General features: G+C 46.9%; 7 protein-coding genes across 16 annotated transcripts; 4 read left to right on the top strand and 3 right to left on the bottom strand.

Moving 5' to 3' along the window:
- Positions 1–3,832, top strand: LOC117899683 (integrator complex subunit 5). The gene is made up of 10 exons (XM_034809873.1): positions 1–178; positions 250–1,025; positions 1,086–1,430; positions 1,494–1,758; positions 1,813–2,261; positions 2,325–2,689; positions 2,752–3,031; positions 3,091–3,233; positions 3,298–3,619; positions 3,691–3,832. The coding sequence occupies exons 1-9, from the start codon at positions 72–74 to the stop codon at positions 3,595–3,597; spliced, it is 3,030 nt and encodes a 1,009-aa protein (XP_034665764.1). The 5' UTR covers positions 1–71; the 3' UTR covers positions 3,598–3,619; positions 3,691–3,832.
- LOC117899686 (serine/threonine-protein kinase STK11) lies at positions 3,828–6,683 on the bottom strand. Of its 2 annotated transcripts, XM_034809878.1 has the most exons (5): positions 5,055–6,683; positions 4,807–5,001; positions 4,579–4,742; positions 4,243–4,527; positions 3,828–4,135 (listed from the first exon to the last, which is right to left on the bottom strand). In XM_034809878.1, the coding sequence occupies exons 1-4, from the start codon at positions 6,119–6,121 to the stop codon at positions 4,280–4,282; spliced, it is 1,674 nt and encodes a 557-aa protein (XP_034665769.1). In that variant the 5' UTR covers positions 6,122–6,683; the 3' UTR covers positions 3,828–4,135; positions 4,243–4,279. The 2 variants fall into 2 exon arrangements, with proteins under 2 accessions (XP_034665769.1, XP_034665768.1); XM_034809877.1 differs by having other exon boundaries at positions 3,923–4,527.
- A 116-nt stretch (positions 6,684–6,799) lies between these two features.
- LOC117899692 (26S proteasome non-ATPase regulatory subunit 9) lies at positions 6,800–7,957 on the top strand. Its single transcript, XM_034809896.1, has 3 exons — positions 6,800–7,004; positions 7,066–7,386; positions 7,459–7,957. The coding sequence occupies exons 1-3, from the start codon at positions 6,903–6,905 to the stop codon at positions 7,690–7,692; spliced, it is 657 nt and encodes a 218-aa protein (XP_034665787.1). The 5' UTR covers positions 6,800–6,902; the 3' UTR covers positions 7,693–7,957.
- A 243-nt stretch (positions 7,958–8,200) lies between these two features.
- Positions 8,201–14,984, top strand: LOC117899687 (two pore potassium channel protein sup-9). Its single transcript, XM_034809880.1, has 9 exons — positions 8,201–8,426; positions 9,819–10,793; positions 10,891–11,046; positions 11,113–11,239; positions 11,302–11,492; positions 11,551–11,738; positions 12,742–12,902; positions 13,343–13,375; positions 13,435–14,984. Exons 2-9 carry the CDS (start codon positions 10,667–10,669, stop codon positions 13,673–13,675), a joined length of 1,224 nt encoding a protein of 407 aa, XP_034665771.1. The 5' UTR covers positions 8,201–8,426; positions 9,819–10,666; the 3' UTR covers positions 13,676–14,984.
- A 983-nt stretch (positions 14,985–15,967) lies between these two features.
- Positions 15,968–21,188, bottom strand: LOC117899689 (serine-arginine protein 55). Of its 5 annotated transcripts, none has more exons than XM_034809885.1 (9): positions 21,030–21,188; positions 20,589–20,745; positions 20,453–20,523; positions 20,293–20,397; positions 19,692–19,788; positions 17,037–17,110; positions 16,635–16,970; positions 16,401–16,568; positions 15,968–16,212 (listed from the first exon to the last, which is right to left on the bottom strand). In XM_034809885.1, exons 2-9 carry the CDS (start codon positions 20,712–20,714, stop codon positions 16,098–16,100), a joined length of 1,092 nt encoding a protein of 363 aa, XP_034665776.1. In that variant the 5' UTR covers positions 20,715–20,745; positions 21,030–21,188; the 3' UTR covers positions 15,968–16,097. The 5 variants fall into 5 exon arrangements, with proteins under 5 accessions (XP_034665776.1, XP_034665777.1, XP_034665779.1 ...); XM_034809886.1 differs by having other exon boundaries at positions 19,692–19,773; XM_034809887.1 differs by lacking the exon at positions 15,968–16,212 and adding an exon at positions 16,232–16,283.
- Positions 21,189–21,665: 477 nt separating this feature from the next.
- On the bottom strand, positions 21,666–22,523 carry LOC117899693 (telomere-binding protein cav-like). 2 transcript variants are annotated; one of them, XM_034809898.1, is made up of 2 exons: positions 22,266–22,359; positions 21,666–22,199 (listed from the first exon to the last, which is right to left on the bottom strand). In XM_034809898.1, the coding sequence occupies exon 2, from the start codon at positions 22,113–22,115 to the stop codon at positions 21,819–21,821; it is 297 nt and encodes a 98-aa protein (XP_034665789.1). In that variant the 5' UTR covers positions 22,116–22,199; positions 22,266–22,359; the 3' UTR covers positions 21,666–21,818. The 2 variants fall into 2 exon arrangements, with proteins under 2 accessions (XP_034665789.1, XP_034665788.1); XM_034809897.1 differs by having other exon boundaries at positions 21,667–22,199; positions 22,270–22,523.
- A 211-nt stretch (positions 22,524–22,734) lies between these two features.
- LOC117899688 (heterogeneous nuclear ribonucleoprotein 87F) lies at positions 22,735–25,935 on the top strand. 4 transcript variants are annotated; one of them, XM_034809883.1, is made up of 5 exons: positions 22,736–22,892; positions 23,343–23,910; positions 23,941–24,393; positions 24,460–24,574; positions 24,755–25,935. In XM_034809883.1, the coding sequence occupies exons 1-4, from the start codon at positions 22,845–22,847 to the stop codon at positions 24,567–24,569; spliced, it is 1,179 nt and encodes a 392-aa protein (XP_034665774.1). In that variant the 5' UTR covers positions 22,736–22,844; the 3' UTR covers positions 24,570–24,574; positions 24,755–25,935. The 4 variants fall into 4 exon arrangements, with proteins under 4 accessions (XP_034665773.1, XP_034665774.1, XP_034665775.1 ...); XM_034809884.1 differs by having other exon boundaries at positions 23,343–24,393; positions 24,460–24,477; positions 24,523–24,574; XM_034809882.1 differs by having other exon boundaries at positions 22,735–22,892; positions 23,346–24,393.
- Positions 25,936–26,062: the final 127 nt, after the last annotated feature.

Raw genomic sequence — 26,062 nt, 5'->3', positions numbered from 1 at the left:
TGAGCCTTGCAATCCTATTCGCTGTTGCGATTAAATAAATAAAAATAATAATAAATAAAGAAATAACTAAAATGTTGCGGCAAACTCTATTGGATCAGCTGAAACACTTCATAGAGTCGATCAGCAATGGCCACAGCAATCCACAATTGCTGACAAATCCCGCACTCATCAAGCTCTCGTAGGGTGCCCACATACCCAAAAACAAACAAAATCAAATAAACATTTTCTTATCCAATCTGTAATTCACAGTCTGAGCTTCCTTGATGAACTGCCATCGACGCGGGATTTGGTGTTTGAGTACTTTGGTCTTCTGGCCGAGATCAGCGTGCAGCTGTATGTGTCGCCCGAAATGATGGACCAGAAGACGGGCATGCCGGTGTCGCAGGTGAAGCAAGGCGGCAACCGCAAGCAACAGATGCGTGCCCAGGATTACGAGAGCTTCAACATGGTCAAGACAGCGCTACAGCATATGGTGTGGAAAGGTCCGCCTGCCTGGCCACCGTTGATTGCCATGTGGAGCTTGGAGCTGGTGGCGAAGCTCTCGGACAAATATACGCAGCGACGCATGACCATCACGGCATCCTGCAACTATTGGCTGGAATGCAGTGCCATGCACGGCCTGATGACCCTCATCAACAGTTGCTTTCGCAAGCTAACCAACGCCGAGGAAGAGACTTGCGTGGAACTAATGCTCAATGCCTTCCACCGATTCCCCATGACCTTTGATTGGATTGTGGCACGGTTGGGCGGTTGTTTTCCATACAAAATCATCATGCAGATTCTTCAGTGTGGCATCAAGCGCTTCGTGGACGACTATCGCTGCCATCTGGACTCTGAGGCTGGCATCTTGGACTACATGACGTCGTGTCACGAGCAGCAGCTGCGCGCCGCATTCCGGGAGATGCTCAAGGACGGCTTTGCTCCCAAGAAGCCGCTCGACATCGCTGTGGTTCCGTTTCTACTAATCACCACAAACTACTCGGATGCGATTCTCCAAAGCTTGGTCAATGTGCTCGTCGAGATATGTTAGTAGGAGCAGAAGCATTCCCCAATCCATTGCTTATGTTTTCGCTTTCTTTCTGCAGACTCTGAGGACATGTGCGAAGTGATCATACAAAAGTCGCCGCTTTGGCTGAGCAACAAGATGTTTGCCGACATGCAGCCGACTCTCAATAACGCAGTGCTACGGATGAACGAACACGGAGCAACGATTCTGATTACGGCCGCCAAAATGGCAGAGAAGTTTGTGTGGTGTCAGGACTTTCTGGACAACTCCATGCAGGAGCTGGAGCAGTGGGTGCTCAATCAGCGCAACTTCCCCCTGCTGGCAGATCTGGCCTACGAGGAGACAAAGTACATGCTCTGGAAGAGCTGTCTCAGCACGAACCTGCTCGAACAGCAGACGGCTGTCCGTTTGCTACTCGTTGTCTGTGAGTAGGCGGTATAACTGCAGCCCCACATTATGATTGATTATCCCTCTGCTCTCTCTCTAGCCTCTCAACATCCGCATATATACTATCAGACGATATCCCAGCTGCTGAGAAAGTCTTATGCACAGAATCCGAATGGAATTGGTGCCCTTATCCGGCTGCTTGGCGGACAAAGTGGCGTGGTAAACTTTCCCGGCTTTACGCCTGGCTTCGAAATGGTCTTGGAGGACATAACGCTGCACGTGCAAGTAAACAACCGTTTGCCCGTGCCCCCAGGCACACCCACAGAAGCGTACAATACATTCTCCAACCTCAATACGCTGGCAAAGTAATTTATGCGAATGAATTTTCCACTTTAATCTAACTAAATTTTCCTCCACAGAATGCACAAGAGCAAGAATGTTGCTGCCAACATCAGATCCGCACAGTTAACCCAGGCCCTGAACGAATGTCTGCCCAAGATTGTGCAAATCTTTGACTGCACCGTCAACAAGCTGGTCCTCAAAATGGACAGGGATGCAGCCGAGAGCAGTGCGGCAAAGTTTAGGCTACAACATTCCAATAACAATAAGCGCGAGGGCTTCACGACGGACATTTGCAATGGCAATGGTTATGGTAAGCGGACCAAAACGGAGCCGGACTCGCACTCAAACTTACCCGATAGCCCTGTCGACGATGAGGATGCATGCCGCATGCGCTTGGCCCATCTTATTGTGGACCTCTTGAACAATATTGATGGTGGATCCTCCCAGAATGTGCTGCGCACTCCAGTGGTCCTCAAGCTGGCGGTGCTTAGCGTCAAATATTTCTTTGTGGGTCTCACCGAGAAAAGTAAGTATAAAAATTGAAAAAGAAAAGAAAAGTAAAGCCAACTTACTAATCTCTTACGCTCAGCTGTCATACGTCGTGCGGCGGCTGCTCATCGATCGTATGCCCTGCTGCAACGGCAATGCTCTGCCCGCAAGATTGCCCGAACTGTGTGTCTGCGGGAGCTTGTTGAGGGTGCCCTCTTCTATCACGGTCATCTGTTGGGCCAGCTGGAGGAGTACAAGTTGGACGAGCTGGAGATACCCGAACATGAGCTGCTCATTCTGCAAAACCTCCACACCAGCTCGGGGGCCAACTCGAATCGTTCGGTGCTCCACTCGGGCATCATTGGGCGTGGTCTGCGGCCAGTGCTGCCAACAAATGAACGAACCTGCGATGCGGAAACGCAAGCGCTGTATCTAAAGGCATTGAATGCCTGCTGTGCCGACTTGGTAAGCGATTCAAGTGGTGTCTCTCATGCATCAGTCATATATGATTCCCCCTCTTGCTTAAGGATAAACCCAACAATGTGGAAGGTTATTCGCTGGTCTCGCTGCTGCTGGTGGAGCTGGTCTCCACGGATGTCATGTACAATGGCCTGCCCTTTCCGGACGAGGAGTTTACAAAGGTGACCATGGAAAGGGATATGCAGATTAGGCGTGCCTTCATAACGTCCCCAGTTCTGTGGGCGGTCTTGGGTCTGATTGCGGGCCACAGGCCGGCTCTCTGCTACTCGTCCGTGCTGCTGCGTGCCCTGTGCGCCACGTGCTTGCATCACTGGCGGGGCAAAAATGGTAAGACATTGGACTGCAATTTGAGGGAACCTTTAACGAAGTAGAATTTCCTTTCCCAGTCAACAAATTTCAGGCCACTGCGTCGAATGATGAGCTCATGCTCTGCACGAAGAAGATGCTGCAGCTGCTGGCCATGAGCCAGCTGATCCCGCCCCCATTGACCAATCTTCATCTCATCATTGAGCACTTCGAGTCGGCTGAGGCAAGTTGAGGTCTCTATGCAGACCAAGCAGCATTGCTCATGTTGTCCCACATTTATTTTACAGATTGCCCTGTTGCTGCGCGAGTGCATCTGGAACTACTTAAAGGACCATGTGCCCTCCCCAGCGCTCTTCCATGTGGACAACAATGGTTTGCATTGGCGCAACACAAGTCTGGCCAAGGTGCCGCCTCAGTATGTGGACACGCTGCGGCATTTGATGCAAAGGAAACTCTCCAAATTGGGTCCACACTATCACCAGATGTTTATCATGGCCGAGCTAATGGAGGACAAGCCAGTGCCAGTTGCAATGGTGGAGACAGCAGTGCTGCCCGTCTCCAGACTACAGATTGTGGAACTAGAATAAGCAGCTTCAAGAGTGTTAGCGTGTAAGCTGTGCAAACTAAATGCAGTGTTTTGTATTTGTAGTTGTTTTATTTCTTTTTTGTTTCATTGATAGATTTGTATATTAAAAATCTCAGCCTGGGCCTTCCGAGTCTGTGCACTGTCCAGCAGTTATTGATTCATCGGCGGCTGAAAAATGTTCTAATTATTTGATGAGTATTAAGAATATAACGAAGCCAACAACGATTTTCATTTCATTTGAACAGGTTTTCTTTTATCTTTTATGTGTGTTTGTGTGCACTTCACTGCGATCGATCGTTGGGCACGACACGATCCTTCTGTCTATGTTCAGTACATCAGTAGTAACGACTAATTTACTCATTCATTTGATTCATATAATACACAGTATTGTCACATGGATATATGTATAACTCTCGGCTTGCGACTGCCCCACAACAGATGACTTTAAGTCTCTGCTGGTGGCGTTGCTGCCGCTGCCGCTGCTGCTGTTGCTGCTGGGGTCCTCTAGCATGCCTACTTTCTTCTATAGCTACAAAATACTTGGCGAATGTAGTAGGGCAAAAACAAAAAACGCGAAAAAAAAGGGGTAAAACAAAACCAAAATGTTGCTCACAATTTGTTAACGAGAAGTTATGCTTTCTTTTACACTTAGCAGCTAGGTTAAGGTTCTTCGCGTGGCCAGCCTACGAGGTGCGGCAATGGCTCAACTTGCGCACCGAGATGCAGGAGGTTAGCTTCTTTGCGCGACGCTTCAGCGCCGATCCTTTCTTCTTGGGCGGCATCTCTTCTCTGTTGCCATTGGCCGATGCTGCTGCTGCTGCAGCGGCGCTTGTGGAGGGATGCTCGTACGGGTGGCAGGCAGCATGGGCTGCCGCTGACTGTTTTGCTCGTATCTCAGACGCGGCCGCTGCAGCTTGTCGCGCCAGCTCCTCTGCAAAAAGGATAATCAGTCACATATTGCAGATGGATTGAGTGCACCTACGATTGACATCGTGCTCTGTGAAATAGACATCTTCCTGGTCGTGCTCACTGCCATAGTGATAGGCTTCCAGGTAAGGCAGTACTGTGGAACATCGGTATTTGTCGCCTTTCAATGGAGGAATGGGTATCGGTGGGCCGGTGACCGTCGGTGAGGCTATGAACCAGCTGCAAGACAAATCATTCTGCTGAACAAACAGCCAAAGAGCGAGCATGCACAGCTCCGACTCACGTGTCCTTGCGTATCTGCTGCAGCGAGAGGCGCGCACTGGGGTCTGCTTGCAGCATGCCTAAAATTAGTTTGGCAAAGTCTGGATCCAGCTCGTAGAGCCAGTCGGGCGCCACCCACTGCGCGCGTCCAATGTTCTCCAGCAGGCGATAGATATTATCGCCCTCGAACGGATACTGGCCGGTGGCCAAGTTGAAGCTGCAAATGAAAGCTAATTAAGGGAACTTCTAATGTTGATAGGCAATGCTTACAGCGTGACTCCGCTGCTCCAGATATCCACTTTGAAGCCAGCGAATGTTTCGTGGCCATTGGCAATCTCTGGCGGCTGAAATGCTGGCGAGCCCTGGCCCGTTGTGCATGTGTCGTCTGGCGAAAACAGATCCAATTGCTCTGCCACTCCAAAGTCGGATATCTTTAGTGTTTGATCCAGCGACAGCAGGAGGTTCCCAGGCTTTATGTCCTTGTGTATAACGCGGCAGCTGTGTAGATACTCCAGGCCATCGACCAGCTGGTGGAAGTAGCCGTGCGCCTGGAACAATGGCATCTTCTTGTCGGGCTGATAGTCGACCATTTCCTGCAGTCCGCCCACGCAGTACTCCATCACCAAATACATTTTCTGCTTCTCCTCGTTGTAGAGGACATCCACGAGCTCCACTATGTTCGGGTGTTTCAGCTGCTTCAGCAGATGGATCTCACGCGTTACGTTCTGCTCGCCGTTGGGGATGCGTCGCAGCTTGCGCTTCGTGAGTATCTTGACGGCGAGGCGGCACAGATCCTCCGAGTTCATGGCCTCCTTCACTTTCCCATACGAACCCTCGCCGAGAACATCGCCCATTATGTACTTGCCGACCATTTTGATGTTCTTTTTCTTCTGCTGATAGATTATGTCCTGGCTGTCGACGCGATTGAAGAACACATTGCCCATGTCCAGGGTGACGCGATCCAGTGTCTCGATCTCGTCGTCATCCAGCCAAGTGACCTGCGGATGTGGATGCTCTTCGAGCAGCTCGGGCTCGTTGTAGAAGCTTCCCGCAACGGCAACGCGATCTGCCGGCTCCTCTGCTTCACCAGCCGTGAGCTCCACGAAGGCCTCGTCTATCTCGGATGCCGCGTCATAGTGAAAGTTTGTATTGGCTAGCAGCACGGTCATCTCATCGTCCACTCCGTCCTCTTCCAGCGGCTCCTTGCCGGCCCCTTCGACAGACTTGTTGGAGCCGAGCTGCTGGACGCCACCGCCTCCTCCTGATCCCTGATGATGATGATGTGGATGTCCTGCTTTGACTGGTGCCTCCATTGTGTGTGTGCTGGTCACAGTCATTTGGATACTCTCTGCTCCACCCTCCACACACGCTATTTGTAGGTATACCTATGTGTTATTTGTTTATATATGTAATCAACGGCAATACGACGCTCTTCTGCCGACTCTGCTCTCTCTCTCTCTCTCCTTGCTCCCTTCTCTGTTTCCGTCTCCGTATCCCCGTCACCGCAGCCGTCTCGTGGGCTAGAACTAGAACATTGCATAAACTTCCGAACTGCCCACAGCCCACCGCTCACATTGTGTGCGTCGTTTCACGGGGGAGGGCGGGCCAGAGGAGGGCGCTGTTCTGCTCACCGATAAGATCGGACGTTGACGACGGCAAGGAGCGGTGCGAGCACTTCTTAAGGCTCGTAAGCAGCGGTTCGCCTGGCTCCGAAAACGGCTCTTGAAAACCTTTTTTTGTGCCACACAGGGGCCGTGTACTTCCGTGTATTATCTTGGCCAAGCACTGGCTAGTGCTACGCTCGGTGGGCCCACTGGTATCGTGTGTGTTTATTTTTGTAATCAATTCGCACAAATACTTCTAAAACAACCGATTCAGATTTCTCGAATTCTCAAAATTTGTACATTTTTGTGTTTACTCTCAAGTGAGTTTATGGAGAATATCGATATATGGTATCGATATACAGAAATGTCAAACTGACACTGCGACCAGGGCTGCCGACAGGGCTGAGAATTGTTGTTAAAAAATGCAAGAAGTGACAGAGGAAAAAGAAGTAGGCTGACCACACAAATTACGATTGTAGAATCCCCACCGATTAAAGCAAGCAAAACGCAAGTCATGGCCACTGGAATAACCACCAAGGAACGCCTGGAGAGGCTGATGGCCGCCAAAACGCAGCTGGAGGCTCAAATCAGTAGAAATGGACAGATTTTGGCTGCAGTAAGTAGACTAAGCTCCAGCGGCTTATTGCTAAACAATGCCTTCACAAAAATTCTTCCAGAACGACAACGTTGGCATGACCGGTCCCTTGATCGACGCCGAGGGGTTCCCGCGCAACGACATCGACGTCTACCAGGTGCGCCAGGCCCGCCAGACGATAATTTGCCTGCAGAACGATCACAAGGAGCTGATGAACCAAATCCAGAACCTGCTCAACCAGTACCACAGTGAGATCGCCACCACCGACCCCGAGTTGGTGAATCGTGCCTCCGCCTTGGAACTGGACAGCGACAGAGCGTTTGGTGGATCCATTGTTGCTCCCGATGTTCGCCCCATGGCTGTGGTCAATCTAGTCAGCCCTAATTCCCCGGCTGAAGAGGCGGTGAGTAGGACTAAAACCCAACAAACAATGCGCCTAGATCCTGTCGGAAATAATTCCATTTGCCATTTGCAGGGCTTGCGTGTGGGCGACAGCATCTGCCGCTTCGGCTCTGTTAACAGCAACAACTTCAAGGGGGATCTCGGCCAGATTGGCGAGATTGTCAGAAACATGCAGAACCAGAATGTCCAGCTCAAAGTCAAGCGCGGCGAGCAGCTGATGGATCTACTGCTGGTGCCAAAGGCATGGAGTGGACGCGGCCTGCTGGGCTGTAACATTGTGCTGCCCCCAGAGTCCATGGAGCACTAATTTATTATTTAAGCCTGCATGCATATACATTTGATGCATTTAATTATTAATTCATGGCCAGGCCACAAGAACATTATTTGTACTAAATTGTAAAAATTGATTTAGCTTCATTTCCCAAGCAATCTGCGCTCATTTCGAGTGACGGACGTCCCTGGCTTCTGGGTCACTGTGCCATTAGGTGGGATGGTCAAGGCGAAAGACTGACGACAGCATGAATATAAATGGCCCTAATTCAGGTGGAGCAGTGATGGTTAATTAATGCACACTAAAGAAACGAATTTTCTAAGAGAAAATAAATATTTTCGAGTTTCAAATTGGTCGCTCCATTTCTTATTCGCAAATGGAGGCTGAAAGCTTGCGCCTAACAGCACGCTGACGAGAAAGCTTTTAGAGAGCAAAAGCGCAACGGCCTTTCGGAACAACGCGGCTAGATGGGATGCTCGACTCAACCCTGAAGCTGACAATCCGCACAGGACACAGGCTCCAGCAGCCCCAACTGTCAGTTTGTGCGCCGTAGCAGAGCAGTACTCAAACTCAGCTAAAGTCGCGTGCATTGCGAACGGAACGCAACCGAAGCTGTGCGTGCCAAGGAACAAATTGAGCTGTAGTGAAAAAATTACCAGGCGGAAAATTTTACTATTTTTCGAGTGATAAATAAGAGGATCTCGCTAACGAAGATATTCCCGAAAATTGCCAATTACGCTGTCTAATTTGCCCAGGCATTGAGAATATGTGTATGTGTGTGTGTGTGTGTATTTTATATAATAATAGAAGGGAATGGAATGGCATTAATGTGTGCTGGCTGGGAGGATGTACGGTATTTTTTTCGCTCAGCTCTCGACAGGCGACGAGGGCAGACGCATACAGCAAATGAATGGCACTGCGATAGACGAAGTGGATGCGAAGGATGGAGGGAGGGAGGAGCTCTTGATAGTGTCACTGTCATTGCCAGTGCACGGCAGAAGAGCAGAATGGAGTCCTGTGGTGGGGGAGGCTGCGCGATTCCGATTGCGGGTGGGCAAATAGGTTAACAAATAATGCGGATAATGGCCGTGCGAACGGCAGAGTACTCCTTATGCTGAGGCAAACTAACAAAAAAGTTAACTAAGGGCGGACTTGGACGCGGCATGGCACGCTTGTGTGTGTTGTGGCATCCTTTGCGAACCTGGTGCCTGTGTGTGTTTGTGTGTGTACAAATGCTGGCAAACCACCCCAACAGACCCCACACGGCCCAGGACCAACATTTTGGTTCCCCAATAAATTAAAAAGAATACCGAGTGCGTGGCTCTGTGTATCATGTACGGGTATGCATGAGTGTGTGTATGCGTGTAAGCTTCAACGCGCACACACAAAGTAAAGTTCTTCTCCACGAGCATATGAATGCTCGATTCGAGAGTATGTTGGCACTTGAATAATTCAGAGATACTGCAATGGCTATTGGATGGCCAAATTTAAAAGATGCCGCATCGTTACCATTGTTCGTCAATAAGAAGCTCTGCTCTGGCCGCAGAGCGTACCACTGCCCCCCAGCCCACATATTTTCAAAGCCACTTTCTGATTTACTGCTACGCTGGAGCTTTCGTTCTGGCTGTTGCTTTCTCATTATCCCGTTGCTTTAATAATTCACCAAATACAGTTACCGCCGAATCTGAAATTGCCTGCTCAGCAGTTTCACACTTTGCCAGCTTCCACTTGCCAGTGTGTCCACAAATCCAGGCGCTTATTTGCGAAGGACGCATACAAATGAATTTTTAATTTGCATGTTTGCATTGGGTACACACAAAAAAAAAACAGACGCAGTTCAACTTAAAATAATTTTGTTTACTATATTAGTTTCCGAGAAAAATTAAGTGCTGTGTTGATATTGATGGCCAATGTTGGAAAACGAAAATTTGTTTCAGTGTACGCGGGCTGAGTGTGGGCTGGCATAGGCCGTGTAGAGTTTTGTTTAGCAGGATGTGGATGATGACAGATTAGTGCGATGCATCAATGAGGCAATCAATTAGGCGGGATGTGGAGAGGAGATTGCATCCAGCCGTTGCCACACACTGGGATCTATTTTTAGCTTGCCCCAGTGCAACTTGCCATAAAGACTAATTTATGTCATTTCCACACAACCAACGCAGCCAGCAGACCCCCTCCGTCTGTACCCCGGTCGAAGGCAAGTGCGGCGTAAGTGAAGCCGAAGGACACTGCAAAAGCCCCGCCAACGAGATGCCGCCGCTGTGCATGCGACATACCGTCAGCACCAGCATCAACAGCAGCATCCTTGAAAGCTTTGCGCCCTCTGCCAGAAGGAAGACTACCACAGGCGCTGCCAGTCATCGCAACTGAGGGGCAGGAGGTAGTTGCACTTGCAGTCGCAGTCGCAGCATGGAATGCATCAAAGGTGGCAGAAGTATAAATAACACAAGGACATGGACGGCGCAACGAACGCGACGAGGACAAAGGCCCACGGCAACGGTGAAAGCACCACCAGCATCCATTGCGAGCTGTGACCGTGCAGCCACTAGGCCACTAGGTTCCCATTGCGGCTAAATGACGAGATTCGGATTCATAGTCGAGAGACATTATTTGTAATGCAATCAGGACAAGGAGGAAAGTGCTAAGTGAATTGTGCCGTGCCCAAAAACTTAAGTGCCAGTGCCGCAAAGGCGGCAGCGACAAACCGTTACGTGGCAGAGAGCGCGAGCGGCAGGAGAAGAGAGGAGAGAGCCAAGTGAGAGTGCAAGAGAGGTGTCAGGTCGTGTTGTTGGCGCTTAACCCAATTTAAAAAGTTTGTCCTTTGAACGTACAAGCGAGCCCCTGACAGTACCAGCGGACAGTGCGAGTGGCACATATGGAAGGCAGCGGCCGGACAAGTTGCAGGTGCAGCCAGAACTCCAGCAGCAGCAGTAAGCAGCTATACCGCAAGCGGAGGCGCCGCCAGTGAATGCCACATTGCCAATACAAATAACCCTCGCCTAAATGAAGAATGAAGAAACAAAATGTGCGCACGATATCCTTGATCGTGTGTACATTTACGTATCTGCTAGTCGGCGCCGCTGTCTTTGACGCACTTGAATCGGAAACGGAGAAGCGTCGCTGGGAGGCGCTGCAAGGTGAGTGCCCGGCCCAGGCCCAGGCCCAGAGCCAGGCCATTGCCATTGCAAGTTACGTCACAAGCTAAGCACTCGTGTAATTTGGTTGCAATTGCAGATGCCGAGGACATGATAATACGCAAGTACAGCATTTCGCCGGAAGACTTTAAAGTCATGGAGACGGTGGTGCTCAAATCGGAATCGCACAAGGCCGGCCAGCAATGGAAGTTCACCGGCGCCTTCTATTATGCAACCACAGTGCTAACTACCATAGGTAATCATGTCGTCACGTTAATTATGCTTTAACAATGCATTCTTCATGTCTTTTATGCGCGAGCAGGCTATGGACATTCAACACCCAGCACTGTGGGCGGGAAGCTCTTCACCATGTGCTATGCCATTGTGGGTATTCCCCTGGGTCTCGTTATGTTCCAGAGCATCGGAGAAAGAGTGAATAGACTGAGCAGGTTGGTTGGCTCACTGTCTACCCCCTACTGATGCTTGCATACCTAACTATCCATTCCCACAGCTATGTTATCCAAGCAGTTCGCACATCGCTGCGTTGCAAACGAACTGTCGCCTCGGAGGTGGACCTCATATGCGTTGTGACGACGCTTAGTTCGCTGACGATAGCGGGCGGTGCTGCAGCCTTTTCAAAATTTGAGGGCTGGAGCTATTTTGATTCAGTATATTACTGTTTTATTACTTTAACTACAATAGGTAAGAGCTCCCACCATCCCACAACTCAGTAACTCATTTTTAATTGTTCTTTTTTCAGGCTTTGGCGATATGGTAGCCCTACAGAGGGACAACGCACTGAATAGAAAGCCGGAGTACGTGATGTTTGCACTGATATTTATACTATTTGGGCTGGCAATCGTGGCCGCATCGCTGAACTTGTTAGTGCTTAGGTTTGTTACAATGAACACCGAGGATGAGCGACGTGACGAGGCGCAGGCCATGCAGGTGAGAAGATCAGAGCCGTCACAGCGGACTCCAAGCAACTCATGCAACCAACTCATTTGTTACCGTAGACTTGAGGACTGTTTTGGTCATTCCTATGATTATTAATACAATTACGAGTACATTTACCAAGTCGAGATAATTCAGTTCCGCTGTAACTTCCCTTGGTAGTGAATCGCTTTACTCTCCAGTTTTATCCTAATATCAAAGCTTCGCTCTACCTGTTCACTTGTGTAGAATCTTGACAATAGATTATGTACAACTTTGTTACGTTTATTGCAATTCTACTCGAATAATTTCCATCTCATTTCTCTCATGTCGAATCTTGAACTTTGAACCTTGAACCTTGAACCTTTACTTCAGAAACTTGCTAAAATTATTTCTAAATTGCTTTGAATATCTGCTTGCCACTTTGCTGCACACTCACCACACCGACTTACTCTTGATAATCATGCACCTTAATTCGGTATCTTTTTCAATCATTTTTGAAGTACTTTTGTGCAATTTGCAGAATAAATATTTTGTACTGTATTTGGAACCAATTAATTTCTACAATTTATTCAATGCAGGCCAATACGAGAGCAACTCAATGTAAAACGAATTAATATTTTCTTTTTTGGCATATTTTCGGTTGCTTTTGACTTAACGAACAAATCAAAATGCAAAAAAACGCGAGCTTAGTTTATGTCCAAGTCCAGTTTATGGACCAACGAGGTGATTGCGGTTTTCCGATTCCCATATATTTGACTAAAACTCTAAACTTCAACCACAACTTCACCACCTGCTTCTGTACCACACTGAACAACTACAGCAACAGCAACAGCCACAGCCACAGCACCGACAGCCACCAAACACACACTCTCGCCACAGCCACACAAATCCAGTCCCGAATAAAATAAAACTGAGCCCCCTCTACGTTTTCCACGCTATAAACTCAACCTCTACTCCACATTCTGCACACTCCTGCGTAATATAATATAATAACTAATGCCGATATCCATTACAGGCACTGCAAGTGGCTGTCAAGCTGGAGGGCGATGTGATAACATCCAACGGGTCCATACTCAGCGGCTACGAGGGACACGACGGCCAATCGCTGAACGGATCAAGTGCGTCATCCATGTGCTCGTGCCATTGTGTGTGTCTTAATAGAAACCGACATAAAAAGTATGTAATCCGTAGCAGTACACTTTCGCACACGTCAAAAAAAAAGGATTATGAATAGGCCAATTTATGTTGCACTTGTCGTGGGAGAGCTTGACGTGAGACGCGTCGGAGGGTGTGTAGGATTAGCCCTGATGACGTTTCCTGCGCTATTATGTGCTGAGCAGCGAGCTGTCTGATAGATAAAGAAATAGAAAAGACATAAAGCTTGAAGGAAAGCCACTATCTGGCCCAATCTGGAGACTTAATGGACTTGTGGGAGTACCGAACCCTTTTTCTTTAATCTATTTACATATCAATTACCTATAGAAGATTGTTAAGAATGGTCAACACATGTCTATTGCACATTGTTTGATATATTCCATTGCCTAAGCATCGTTTTATTAATGCACACAAGTGATTTTACTTTACTTTTCTCTCGATTTTCATATGTGGAAGCACAGGAGTAACCACTTAGGCAGAAACAATGATACAGAGTAAGCTGTTCGCTCTCTCAATTGCTCGCTTATTAACCAAACGTTTCCTTTTTCAACAGAAATCAGTACAGGCTTCAGCGATCGCCCACACACATCAGGCATCTGCTGCCCGAGGTTGTTCCCATGCAGGATTTAAACTACGACTACGATACACAAAGTGTGCACTCAATGCCGGATCGCGGTATCATGGATAGCAACTACATGGGCGTCGATATGGTGGACACTGCGAGCAGTGGTTCCCCCTTGCGGCCACAGCAGTTGCTCAAGCGCAATGTCTCACTTCTATCTTTTCGCATCTAGGAGGAGTGGAGGGTGATCCAGTGGCAGCCAAGACAGGAGAGGAGCAATCGCAGAGTGAGGATTAACAGGGGGAGCAGAAAGCAGGAACAACGAAGTGGCGGCCCCACCCCTTGGACCTGCCCTCGCCAAAACAAAAAACGACTTACAACTTGAAAGTGATAAAAAGGCTCTAATAGTACTTAAAACTTATTTAGATTCGAAACCGAATGTAGGACGAGACATGGAGTTGGGAGGATTATCTATTGAAAATGCGCAATTTATGTGCGCACCGCGAGATGCTATTTATGTGCATTTACAATGTAAATTAGTGCATAAATCTATAAACAAAACTTGCAGTAGGCATGCCTAGCGACTAAACCTAAATGTTTACATACATTTACAATACTTACAGATCTAGAGCACTATAAAATTGAATGTAAAACCACTGCCATTTCCGAGCGATAGGAGATAGAAGATGAAAGCTATGCAAAACGATTGCGATGTGTCTCGTCTGTTTATAAAGCGGTGCCCACAGTGGTCGTCTTTCTTTCGTACACACATTGTTATGCATATTAAGTGCTGCCTTCCACAGAAACATCTGCGGGTTTCACTTTGCTGCGAGCCTTCGAAAACCGAATCTACTCGCATAGTTCGACTACCATCAAAAAGGGCATAGAAATTATCAAATTAAAATTCTGTAAATACTTGATAACGGATCAAAGGTAGATAATATTTAATAATCCATTTTATTCCAACTTATATTGATTACTAATTATGTACTGTTTGACTCCAAACTTGATATTAGTTTACGATTAGTGTGTACGCATATAATAGCTAGTAGCCGACAAAATGCAAATGCAAACTCGATCTTATCCAATCCAACCAAGTGTCAAATACTTATGTAGCTTTTCAGCCACTCACAAAACATTTTTGTAGGCAGCTCCAGTGCTCAAGTGTCTCCACGATGTGCCAAAGAACCCACTCGTACACACGTTGTACGTGAGATGCAGACCGAATCCACTATGTGGGTTCATAAAGTCTCAGACCAGAACCTCCCCAGTCGCATTTATGCAGTGTGCATTTAGTTTTAGTTGTAGATAATGGCGAAATGAATTTCCAAATCATAAAACAAATAATTTAGGCATTTGTTAATTTGTTCACAGCATTTTGTATTTAAAATACAGTTCACGAGATCTGTTCTAGTTAGTTAGTCGATGCATTTTTCAAAAAGCAATTTTTTTCCATTGCTCACTCGAGACGTCAAACGCTTCAAAATCTTTTTTGTCCTTATGTGCTTTGTATATGTATATATGAATGGTGTTTATGTATATTCAACTGAATAATATTACTTTTAAATAATGAGATATATTGTTGCAGCAGAAAACTTTGCAAGTTTTTAAACTTAGTTTTTGCAATTTGATTTAAATTGACAATTTTTTAAATGAAAGTTATTTCTTTAAAAATTTTAAATATTTATATGTAACAAATTGCAACCAGTACTTGTGGCAAAACCAAATGCCCGCTGGTATTCTTTAAATTCAGCATAAGAGCAAAAAGGAAATTTTAATTTTAATTCAAGCTAATCAAATAAAATAAGACTTTGTAATATACTTATATTCCAGGATTGCAAACAAACAAAAAACAACAATTAAACTAATTTATATATGAGTAGTTGATGGCTTTTTCAATATTTATAGATTATTGGGTTTTTGTTAGCATAATTTATAGTTTAAGTAAACATTTTGCGAATGACGGAGCACCAGACTCTCCGTTTTAAAAAGTAATAACTGCGAAAGTGAAGCCCGGAGCCTGCCTTTTTGTATCCTGATGGCTTCTCAGTCTGCAAATGATGTTGCTGAATATCCCCAGCGTATTTAGGTACACCATTTTCCTGAGAGTTGTTTGACGACTTAAATTTTGGCTGTGACTCAACTAATAGCCCAGCTTTTCTCTTCAAAATTTGACTTACGTTTAAGACAGATTTTAATCGTTATTTAAAAACAAATTTAATATTTATATGTATCCGTATTTATTGAAATTTTTCATTTGTATAGACAATTTTAGTTCGTTTTGCTGCTACAAATATGTTACAGTATTTTTCTCATCGGCAAGAATGTTGTTTTGCCTTGCGATGTGCGCTGTGCAGCACTCGACTAAATGTTCCCTGTCGGATTTTCTCTATTGTGTTGTGCCCAGCGTTGGGGCAGCAGATTGTGTGGATTGTGTCGAGTGGGGCGCGGCGAATCGAAAAACATAGTTTTTAAATATTAAAAAATATGTTAAGTGGATTTTTGTTGCATGATTTCTTCGTTATCGTTAGCTGTGTGTCTGTGTGCCAGTGACGCAGGGTTAGAGAATAAGGTGTCTGTGTGGATGTTTGTAGAATAGTTATAGTAAAAATCTAAAATCAAGTGTTTTAATATTAATGGGACAGCTAACTAATCTAATCGTCCATGCTCTCGTTATTGCGGTCCGGTGAGGCATTTCCGTTTTTAGGCGAGGCCGAACGGGAACGAGAGCGCGAGCGCGACTTGTTGTCAACTGAGGCGGAACGATCGCTGCAATGAAGAGGGGCGAGGAGAACATTAGTATTTATTTAATGGGTTTTTGTGCAGCCAAGGTCGAAGGACTATGCATAAGACGAACGAACGAACAGACGTGCATCCAAACACAAAACCAAAGAAAGCACGAAAGAAAGAATTTTACAATATAGTGCCAATCGGATCTGAGATCCGCCTAAACTTACCGTGAACGAGAGTCGCGATGGATCGACTTGGAACGTGAACGGGAGCGTGACTCACGCTGCTTCGAAACGGAGCGAGAGCGAGAACGCGAATCACGCTCACGCTTGGGCGAACGGGAACGAGTACGCGAGTGGGACTTTGATTTGGACTTGGAAACATCACGCGATTTGCTGCAATACACAAAGGGGGAACCAAATAAGTACAAAATTATTTCAACAGTTGAACCTTCTACTTACTTTGAGCGTGAGCGAGAACGAGAGCGCGACTTAACGGGCGACTTGGACTTGGAGCGTCCACCACGGGACTTGGAGCGGCTGCGAGACTTGGAGCGCGAGTGCGAAGAGCGACGGGAGCGAGAACGCCTGCGGGAGCGAGAACGTGAGCGCGAGCTGGATGAACGAGAGCGACCACGTCCGCCGCCGCCACCACCACCACTAGCACCACCGCTGCCACCACCGCTGCGTCCTCCACGACGATCCTCGACCAGATGCACACGTCTGCCATTCAGCTCTGTGTCATCGAGCTTCTCAATAGCCGTCTTCATGTCCGACAACGAGGCAAACTCAACCACGCTGCAATGCAAAAGAGAAGATAATTGTTAGGGCTTCGCTTGGGGTTTTTGCCAGCTAAAAACTTACCCTTCATTACGACGCTGCTTGTGCGCATCCGCATAGGTAACCTCGCCAGCCTGACGCATGTAGTCCTTCAGATCCTGCAGATTCGGACAAATTCGGAAGAGAAAGAACATGATTAGTTAATGGTCGTGCAAGATGTCTTATAGTCCGCATCTGATAGTGGCAAATCAAAGGAGAACGCATGCAGCAGATGAAGCATATTGAATATTTCCATATCGGAGTCGGACTCTCGCTCCCGCTCTGTGTGTGGCTCGAGTGGAACATGCCTCCTAACCCTCAGTCTCTGTCCCTCTTTCAATGTATGTGCCCGAGTCTGTATCTTCTTTCCTTCAGATGCCTGCGCCTGCCTATAGTGGAAACTGACCCTCATCATGTAGGTGGGTGGGCGGCACCCGGCAGCCATCAGCCAGCAGCCAGTTGGGGGTAGGGAAATATTCAATACTCCTTGCTGCACGCGTCACAAGAACTTAGGCATAAGTAGATAATCATAGATAACAAACAGTGTTTCGTAATTGATATTTTTTGGAAATAAATAAAAGTAAACAAAAATATATTTGTAATTGAGTTCTTACTTAATGCGCTTTCAGAGAGAGGACGGACACACACATCATTTTTATGGTTATCGCTTAACACCGAGAGTTTGGATTGTCTGTCTAGTAAGATGTGGACCAATGGGGGACACCACCTCATCGAAAGGGCGTTTAGCGAGCAGTCAAGAGCGCTCCGATCGAACATCGATTACATAACCAGGCAGGCGGCAGCCAGTAGCCAGTAGCCAGAAACCAGAAAACGCACGTACGCACGGGCAGGCAGACAACATTGAGGGGATGGATGCATAGCCGCCACAGCCTTAGCCAGATCTCGCATAGTTTTTGTGTACAAATTTATAATTTTTATATTGCAAAAAGTATTAGCTCTTCAGATTTGGACCAGCAGCCAACGTTGGAGGGAGGAGTCGCCGGCGGGATACAGTCAGATCAGACATCGCTAGTCACAGACACAGTCGCCGGATGCCTGTTGCCGGAGGCGGGATTTAGTGGTCAAGAGCGAGCAGTGGCCGTGCGGTGGCCATGCACTTGGGCAGCACAACCAGTCATATAGAGGCAGTCAACCGGGCAGCGGAGGCGTGGCCAGCGTGCATCTCTCACGGCGCTTCACAGAACGAACTGCAAAAATAAGAAATACGTTTTGGACAGCCGCCTCTGCCTCTGAGGCGTGGGCGCTGCTGCTGCTACTGCTGCTGACGCGTGTGACGACGACATACGGCAGGTGCTTGCTGCTCCAAGCGGTTGCGGTTGGGGTTGTCTAGTCAGTAGTCTCAGCCAGAAGCCAGAACCAGGTAGGAGTATAACCTCGGATGCGCTAGCCGTTTGTGTGGCAACTGTTTTGTGCGTTCTGTTCTACGCGAGTCGACCAGCTTCATCATGCTCATCCTCATTCTCATCTCATCGTCGTCGCCAAGATCATCATCATCATCATAATCATCTCATCTGATTAACAAAACGCTTCGCTTCGCTTCTTTTCGCTTCGCTTCTTTTCGCTTCTCTTCTGTTCTCTTTTCTTCTAACCATATTCGACCAGATTCGCACCCTCTCACACTCACAATTGCTATAAGGAATTTGACAATTCTTTACATAATAATGTTTTTGTAAATTAATTGTAAATGTTTAACAATTAAATACCTAACACAAGAGGCAAGCCTACGCACGTGGGGCAGGTGTACACGCACTGGCAGCAGTGCGTAGGCTAGTCTTTTGGCATGGCAGCATTTTTTGAGCCACTCAAATCTCAGCAATGGACCCTCAGGCCAGCGTCGGCCATCGTCTTTTGGTCTGGTCTGGTCTGTTTTTGGTTCGACTCGTTATTGGTATGGCGGGCGATGGCGCATCTTGTTCAGACCCAAGCGGAGCGACGATGATAATGAAGCACAGTCTATTGGGATGCGATGCTCTAGTGGTGCCGTCCGTGCTTTCTCTCTCTCTCCCTCTCTCTCTCACTCTTTGTCTATCTGTGTCTGGGATTTGCCCACACATCTTGGGAGGATGACAACGACAACTCTATATTAATTGTCATTACATCTGGCTTCGGATTCGTATTTAGATTCATTTTAGCCAGACTCTGTACCTCTGTGTGGTCAGGTCACTCTTTCACTCTTTCAAGCAGCCCTGCCTGGGCTGGGCTCTCGCGGCAGTAACAGTACTCATCACATCAAAAAACTCTTTGTTCGGTGTTCGGTACGGTATAGTTGGTTGGTGTGTGAGAGAAATAATTGTGGGTAGATTACGCCGATCAGTACCAGAGTTTAGCATAGTTGTATGTAGTAAAGTGGTTTACATTTTGACTTAATACTAGGTCAACTGTACAGCTTAGTGCTAACTAAATGTTAAAGGTAGTATCTGTTCGGGTGGGTTTAGAATGGGATTCGGAAGCAAACAGAAAAACGGGTACACCATAGTTGAAATACGGGGGGGGGGGAAAGGATTCAAATTATAAAAGAGTAGTCGAAACGGGAGTTGGATATATAAGTTGGGACTGGATTGGATTAGTGATTTCTCGGATCCGTTTCAAGTGTTAACTACGCTCCTTCGTTTTAGAAGTTCTAAGCTACAGTAGATTAAAAACCAAACGCTGAGCAACGAGCGTGATGAATGCACTTACCTGCCAGCTGACACGGCTCGATAAATTCTCAACAATCAGGCGGTACTCGGTGCGCAATGGCGGCCCATAGCGGGATGATGATCTGGAATTTTTGTTTCTGGTGAATAATTGAATGGATTTACAAATTAGTATGACACTGCGCTGCTGCTGCTGCCGCTGCTCCATCTCAGATACAGTTACAAAAAATAGAATGTATATTTTAATATTTACATAAAGAACGCATGATAGTAGGGAGCGCGGAACAAAACAAATTAGAATTACATAAGATAGCGTGCAGATGTCAGTACAAATTATAATTCTCATAGCAGTAGGAGGAGCTAAGGAGCGCTTCGCAATAAAACAAGACTATAAAAACAGCAATTCAGTGTCTTTCAGTCCCTTCCACACTGAGGATTCCAGCATTCAGATTATATCCACACCCCTCTTTGGCGGGGGAGACATATGCAACACACAAATCGCAAATCGCATCGGTGTGGAAGGGATATACAGGCGAAATACAAGATAATATAATGGGGGCTGGTTCTACTTGAACTGGAATGTTGTAGAACAAAATCTTCGCTTATGAAGTGGGTGACTTTTTTTTAGCCCAGCCTGTACTTACTTTTCATTGTAGCGTCCGCCTCCACCGCGGCGTCCGCCGTAACGATCGTCGTAACGATCGCGATTGCTGCCACGGGCTGTGCCTCTGGCGGGTTCAACAACCACGCTGTAAAAATAGAATATTCAGTATAGAGTTTACGCGCGCTTTTCGTGCAACTCACCGCTCTCCTAGCAGCTCTTTGCCATTTAGCTCGTAGACGGCATCATCGGCGTCACGATAATCTTCAAACTCCTGCAAATTAAATTACGATTTTGGTATGGATTTTCATCAATCGCTTATCCACTGCACACACTTACCACAAAGCCGTAGCCGTTCTTAATTAATATATCGCGAGTCCGGCCATAGCCTTTAAAGAAACGTTCCAGATCGCGCTCCCGTACTCCGTACGGCAGACCGCCCACGTACACTCGTGATCCAACCATATTTCTGATGCGTATGTGTCTTTAGCAAATGCTGCAAAACGAAAGAGAAAATTTTCAGGTTCTATTTTGCTCGACTGTCCCGCCGACGTCTCCAAGGCAATACAGCAGCAATTTGTGGCTTGCTTATGTGTGTGTGCGTGTGCCCAAGTGTTTTGCCAAGATGGCGGTGCCGCCAGGTATACACGCACACGTATGTATGTACCACGCGTGTGTGTGCATTGTACCGGGTACAGAACACGGCAAAATAATCAATAGCTGGATGGATGTGCGTTTGGTGTGTGCATGCACGTGCATTCGCTTATTTGTTTAACCTACCGTTTACTAAAGAATTCTTGCACTAAATTTACAATCTACAGTCTCTTTTAAACACTTAATATCACTTTTGCGACAGTCACGAAAAAATGCAAACCCAAATCTCCCGATGAAAACGGAAGTATATATTTTGCTGGAGTTGGCAGCGCGGCCCTGTCACCCGAAAACTAGTGTGACCGTGCATTTTCAATCATATATACCGCATGACACTCAAAAATATACCTAAAATACCGAATCAACAGCAATTTTTCATTTTGATATTCCATATACTATTTCCAGCTAGTTAAGACTCTCAGCGCTAAAACTTTAATTTTATCAATCAGTTTATTAAATTCATTCATTCAACTATAAAGGTAATTCCGCGCCCATATTGATGAACACTGCTGATCACATTTCGCATCATGCTGCTGGCAAATGCAAACTTTTTGTTGGAATGCAATGTTCCCGCTCTATCGAGTTGGCAGCGCCGCCCTGACAGCACATTGTATGCCGCGATATATCGATACTTTGGTCCACCTGCAACTTTTCCCTGCCTTACTATCGAAAGAATATTCCCGCCAAATATAATTTATCTCACAAAAATACCAATGACCTGGCTGTCCATCAACATTGACATCACAGTTGAGATTTGTTTGACCTATTTATTTAAAGCTTATTTTATAAACAATCCGCCAAAACACACAGATACTTCCTCACTGTCTGCTCCGACTGGCTGAGATGGCTGTGACAGAGATATGCCCTCCGAGTTGATCTGTAGGCCCGCCTACACATAATCGGGCAGATCGGGCACATTTAGAAAATATCCAACCAGCTCCACATATCCCCCGACGAGTCCAATTGCGGTAAAAGGTCCCACAAATACGGAAACTCACGTTCAGTCTTCCATTTATCCAGTCTTATGATGTTCCGCTTCTTTAGCCAGCCTCTTTTGATGAGATTGATATAAGCCACTTCTTCATCAGTGTACGGTTCCACCATTTTCCTGACCACCGACTTGATGAGCATGCGGTTGATGTAGCTCTCCGAGCGATTTTCCAAACGGCGACCCAGCCGCTTTTTGGCGTCCCATAAGCAGTTGAGGTCACTCATGTTAACGCGTACTTTCGTACGCAAACAGAGCTCCCTCACCTCCTCCGGGCTGTACTCTCGCTGCAGATCCGCAGGGGTGACCTTCTGCATGGATGGATTAGATTATGGATTATATGTGGATGCTTTTGTTTTGATTTTGATCACTCTTACTTACGAATTTCTGAAACAATTTGAGAGCCAGTTCCTTCTCGCTGTCATCGAGTATGCTTATCCGTATGCTCTCCTCGACCTCGGCATGTATCTTGGCAAGGTAGTCTGTTATTACTGTTTCAGACATGGCGTACTTTCTTGTTTTATAAAAATAACCTTAATCAACAATTTTCTCAATGCTTTTTCCCGCTCAAGACAATTTGTAAATAAATACAGCCGCACCAACTAATGCACCAAAATACTGGAACTGGTATTTTACTACTGCCGAAGTGAAGAAAAGATACTTTTACTTGTTACATGTTACATGTTTTGTATAATCAATACAAAAAAGAGAGCCTTGGAAATTGGCCAATCGTATATAAATTTGTTTCACCAATTGCATACAATTTTAATTTCAGTATTGAGATTCTTAAATAGCTTGTGTAGGTATATTTCTGAGGGTTAGTCGGTATTTTTTATCGATAAATCCACGGTCCTACTAATCGTTCACTGCTGGGGCTTGGCTTGGGCTTGTGAAAAAGTGAATTTATTGAACAGTTTTTTACGTCAAACTCGTGCAGTTGTGCAAATATAAGTACAATGGCTGACTTAAACGACTCCAACGGCAACTACGACGACAACGATGAGGTAAGCGCAGCGGTGCAAAGTTTTCGCGTGATAAAAATGTCAACGCCGACAATTTCACTATACATTTTGCACGCGGTTTTCCCAGCGCTAATGTGAATATTTACACATGTGTGAGTGTGTATGTGGCCGCGATCCTCGGGACTTTGGGGCCGGCCAGTGACACGCCATAAGTTCAAAAGCCTTCGAAAGCTAAAACGAAATTGCAAAAGAACAACGAAACCGGCTGGCGGCTAAAAAAACGAGAGAAAAGAAAACATGTACGCACAAACACACTCACACAAAGACACATGCATGTATATACACAACGTCGCGAGAGACGTTGCGGCGTTGCAAATAAAAAGAAAATGGCGGGCGGCATTTTTCATTGTTTTATTGATTTCACTTGTGACTGTACCTGCAATTTACTTATTTTTTTTGTTTGTTTGTTTACCTCGTTCTCCCCTCCCGCAGCAGATTACCGAGCCAGAGCAGCTACGTAAGCTGTTCATTGGCGGCCTGGACTACCGCACCACTGACGACGGCTTGAAGGCGCACTTTGAGAAATGGGGCAACATTGTCGATGTGGTCGTGATGAAGGATCCGAAGACAAAGCGCTCTCGCGGCTTTGGGTTCATCACCTACTCGCAGTCCTACATGATCGACAATGCCCAGAACGCTCGTCCCCACAAGATCGACGGCCGCACCGTCGAGCCGAAGCGTGCGGTGCCGCGCCAGGAGATTGATGCCCCCAATGCCGGGGCCACAGTTAAGAAGCTGTTTGTGGGTGGCCTACGTGACGACCATGACGAGGAGTGCCTGCGAGAGTACTTCAAGGACTTTGGCCAGATCGTCGGCGTGAATATCGTGTCGGACAAGGATACCGGCAAGAAGCGCGGATTCGCCTTCATAGAGTTCGACGATTACGATCCTGTTGACAAGATCATTCTCCAAAAGACACACACCATCAAGAACAAGAGCCTCGACGTGAAGAAGGCCATAGCCAAACAAGATATGGATCGTCAGGGCGGCGGCGGAGGCGGTGGTGGTGGTGGCGGTGGAGGAGGCAGCAGCGGCGGCGGTGGTGGTGGTGGCCGTGGAGGCCCTGGTGGACGCGTAGGAGGCCGTGGGGCTGATCGCGGTGGCCAAGGGGGCGGCTGGAGCAACAATCGCCAGAACGGCGGCGGCAATTGGAACGCCGGTGGCGGTAGCTTCGGCAACAATGGCAACTTTGGCAGCAGCCAGGGCGGTGCCGCCGGAGGCTGGAATCAGCAGAGCGGCGGCAGTGGTCCCTGGAACAATCAGGGCAGCAGCGGCGGCTGGAACAACGGCGGCGGTGGTGGTGGCTACGGAGGCGGGAATAGCAACGGAAACTGGGGAGGCAATGGCGGTGGCGGCGGCAGTTTTGGCAATGACTACCAGCAGAGCTATGGCGGCGGCCCACAGCGAAGCAACAACTTTGGCAACAGCCGGCCTGCTCCATACAGCCAAGGCGGCAGCGGAGGCGGTGGCGGTTTCAACAAAAGTGAGTCCCCATTCGTGCAACACGAGGCGGGAAATCGTTTAACAGAATCATATTCTGTCCTTGCAGGTGCAAACCAAGGAGGCGGTGGCCAGGGCTTTGGGGGCAACAGCTACAACACTGGAGGAGGAGGCGGCGGCCAGGGTGGAAACATGGGCGGCGGCAATAGACGTTACTAGACAAGGTAAATATTGGAATCGAGTCAATTAGAGCCAGCTGGGCCTTGTTCCCGCAGCTCTGTATGTGTGTAGAGCGCTCGGAAACGGACACTTGTCGTCGTTGCAGCTAGCAAAGAAAACCATTCATGTGAATCGCTGAACTCTTGAAACCGCTAATGCAAAATTTTCTCCTTTCTCGCAAATAGGTAATCACATAGAGAGTCAGTTCAAGCTTCAAGCTAGACAAACAGGCAGTCTAGGCGCAGGCAGACACAGACAGGCACAGGCAGAGGCAGGCATTCAGTGACAGTGTGACAAGTGTGTGGGCGAGAAGAGTGTGTCATAGAAGGCAGACAAATACAAGAACAAGCAATACAATGCAAGAGAACAGCAAACAAACAGTTATGATATGCAGTTTTAAGCCCTCAAACCCCCTGAAACGCGTACCGTGTGCGTTTGTGTTAATAAGAGCCACAAAACAAGCAAAACAAATCCTCACTCCACTTGTCGACAGCTTGACTGCTGCTGTCTCTCTCTTTATAAACAACAATAATATCAATTCATGTATAGGATTTTAAGAACCTTGAACGCTTAGTTTTAACTATATTAACAAGAAAAACGATAACGAAAACAAAAGAAAGAAAAACCAAACAAAAAACGAAAAATATACTAAACTACATTTTATTTTATGATCAATTTGACTACCAAACACCACCACAACAACAACAACAGTAACGAGAATAATGAATTATGAATGCAGCGTTAAACAATCTCGTTGGGCACGGGCTGCGGACAGGTAGAGTACCCTTACCCTTAGCTTTTACTGTGTGTGTGTGTAGCTCGTCGGAGGCGGTCGGCCAACTCCACCGCCATTGCGGCAGGTTGCTGTCAAAGCAACGTGGTACACCTCCAACCCGCCTCAGATACAGAGATATACAGAGATGTGCTCTTACGTTTCATTTTTTTTGCATTTTGTAGCGGATGATGAGCGCCATTACACAAAGCAATCAAATAGAAAAATATTTTATAACACCATTTTGTACATTTAAGAAATTTTATATTATTTATATATCGTATACACGAAAGAGAATAATATTACTATCCAAACCCAAAATTCCCGGCAGCGAGTTAAGCAAGTCTTGTTCTCTACCCAGAATTTAATGAGCCGTAACACCCACTAGACCTACTAAAAGGAAAGCACACAACATGCTCGTGTAAAACGAAACATACCAACTTTGTTAGACCCTAAGACGTAGAAGTATGCTACCGATACACAAGAAATCCAACAAAACAAACAAACAAAAAACATAAACTGTAATTAGTTCGTTACGAGACCAACGAAGGCGATAAGAAAATAAAATTCTACTGAATGTTACCCACCCGAAAACGACTGCAGGAAGAGAATCCTCCTACTCCTACTCCCCCCACACACCAATGACAGGGTGACTGTTGGCGAGAGCCACAGCTCAGCGGAGCAGGCGCAGGCGATCAGTGAAATGAACCTACAGGGTAGC

Source organism: Drosophila subobscura, chromosome O (genome assembly GCF_008121235.1).
Source record: "Drosophila subobscura isolate 14011-0131.10 chromosome O, UCBerk_Dsub_1.0, whole genome shotgun sequence".
Taxonomy (NCBI): domain Eukaryota; kingdom Metazoa; phylum Arthropoda; class Insecta; order Diptera; family Drosophilidae; genus Drosophila; species Drosophila subobscura.
The sequence above is the reverse complement of the archived record's forward strand: the minus strand, read 5'-3'. Positions and strand labels throughout refer to the sequence as shown.

Coding starts and splice junctions, on each gene's coding strand:
- LOC117899683 (XM_034809873.1), top strand. CDS start 72: ATGTTGCGGCAAACTCTATTGGATCAGCTGAAACACTTCATAGAGTCG. Junction 1,431..1,493: donor CCGTTTGCTACTCGTTGTCT/GTGAGTAGGCGG, acceptor CTCTCTCTCTAG/CCTCTCAACATCCGCATATA. Junction 2,690..2,751: donor ATGCCTGCTGTGCCGACTTG/GTAAGCGATTCA, acceptor CTCTTGCTTAAG/GATAAACCCAACAATGTGGA.
- LOC117899686 (XM_034809878.1), bottom strand. CDS start 6,121: ATGACTGTGACCAGCACACACACAATGGAGGCACCAGTCAAAGCAGGA. Junction 5,002..5,054: donor TGGAGCAGCGGAGTCACGCT/GTAAGCATTGCC, acceptor TTTCATTTGCAG/CTTCAACTTGGCCACCGGCC. Junction 4,528..4,578: donor CACAGAGCACGATGTCAATC/GTAGGTGCACTC, acceptor TCCTTTTTGCAG/AGGAGCTGGCGCGACAAGCT.
- LOC117899687 (XM_034809880.1), top strand. CDS start 10,667: ATGAAGAAACAAAATGTGCGCACGATATCCTTGATCGTGTGTACATTT. Junction 11,240..11,301: donor AGAGTGAATAGACTGAGCAG/GTTGGTTGGCTC, acceptor CCATTCCCACAG/CTATGTTATCCAAGCAGTTC. Junction 11,739..12,741: donor ACGAGGCGCAGGCCATGCAG/GTGAGAAGATCA, acceptor TATCCATTACAG/GCACTGCAAGTGGCTGTCAA.
- LOC117899693 (XM_034809897.1), bottom strand. CDS start 22,392: ATGTCTGAAACAGTAATAACAGACTACCTTGCCAAGATACATGCCGAG. Junction 22,200..22,269: donor TCAAATTGTTTCAGAAATTC/GTAAGTAAGAGT, acceptor CCATCCATGCAG/AAGGTCACCCCTGCGGATCT.
- LOC117899688 (XM_034809881.1), top strand. CDS start 22,845: ATGGCTGACTTAAACGACTCCAACGGCAACTACGACGACAACGATGAG. Junction 22,893..23,342: donor ACTACGACGACAACGATGAG/GTAAGCGCAGCG, acceptor CCCCTCCCGCAG/CAGATTACCGAGCCAGAGCA. Junction 24,394..24,459: donor CGGTGGCGGTTTCAACAAAA/GTGAGTCCCCAT, acceptor CTGTCCTTGCAG/GTGCAAACCAAGGAGGCGGT.
- LOC117899692 (XM_034809896.1), top strand. CDS start 6,903: ATGGCCACTGGAATAACCACCAAGGAACGCCTGGAGAGGCTGATGGCC. Junction 7,005..7,065: donor ATGGACAGATTTTGGCTGCA/GTAAGTAGACTA, acceptor AAATTCTTCCAG/AACGACAACGTTGGCATGAC. Junction 7,387..7,458: donor ATTCCCCGGCTGAAGAGGCG/GTGAGTAGGACT, acceptor TGCCATTTGCAG/GGCTTGCGTGTGGGCGACAG.
- LOC117899689 (XM_034809885.1), bottom strand. CDS start 20,714: ATGGTTGGATCACGAGTGTACGTGGGCGGTCTGCCGTACGGAGTACGG. Junction 20,398..20,452: donor AAAGAGCTGCTAGGAGAGCG/GTGAGTTGCACG, acceptor CTATTTTTACAG/CGTGGTTGTTGAACCCGCCA. Junction 19,789..20,292: donor GGCGGACGCTACAATGAAAA/GTAAGTACAGGC, acceptor ATTATTCACCAG/AAACAAAAATTCCAGATCAT.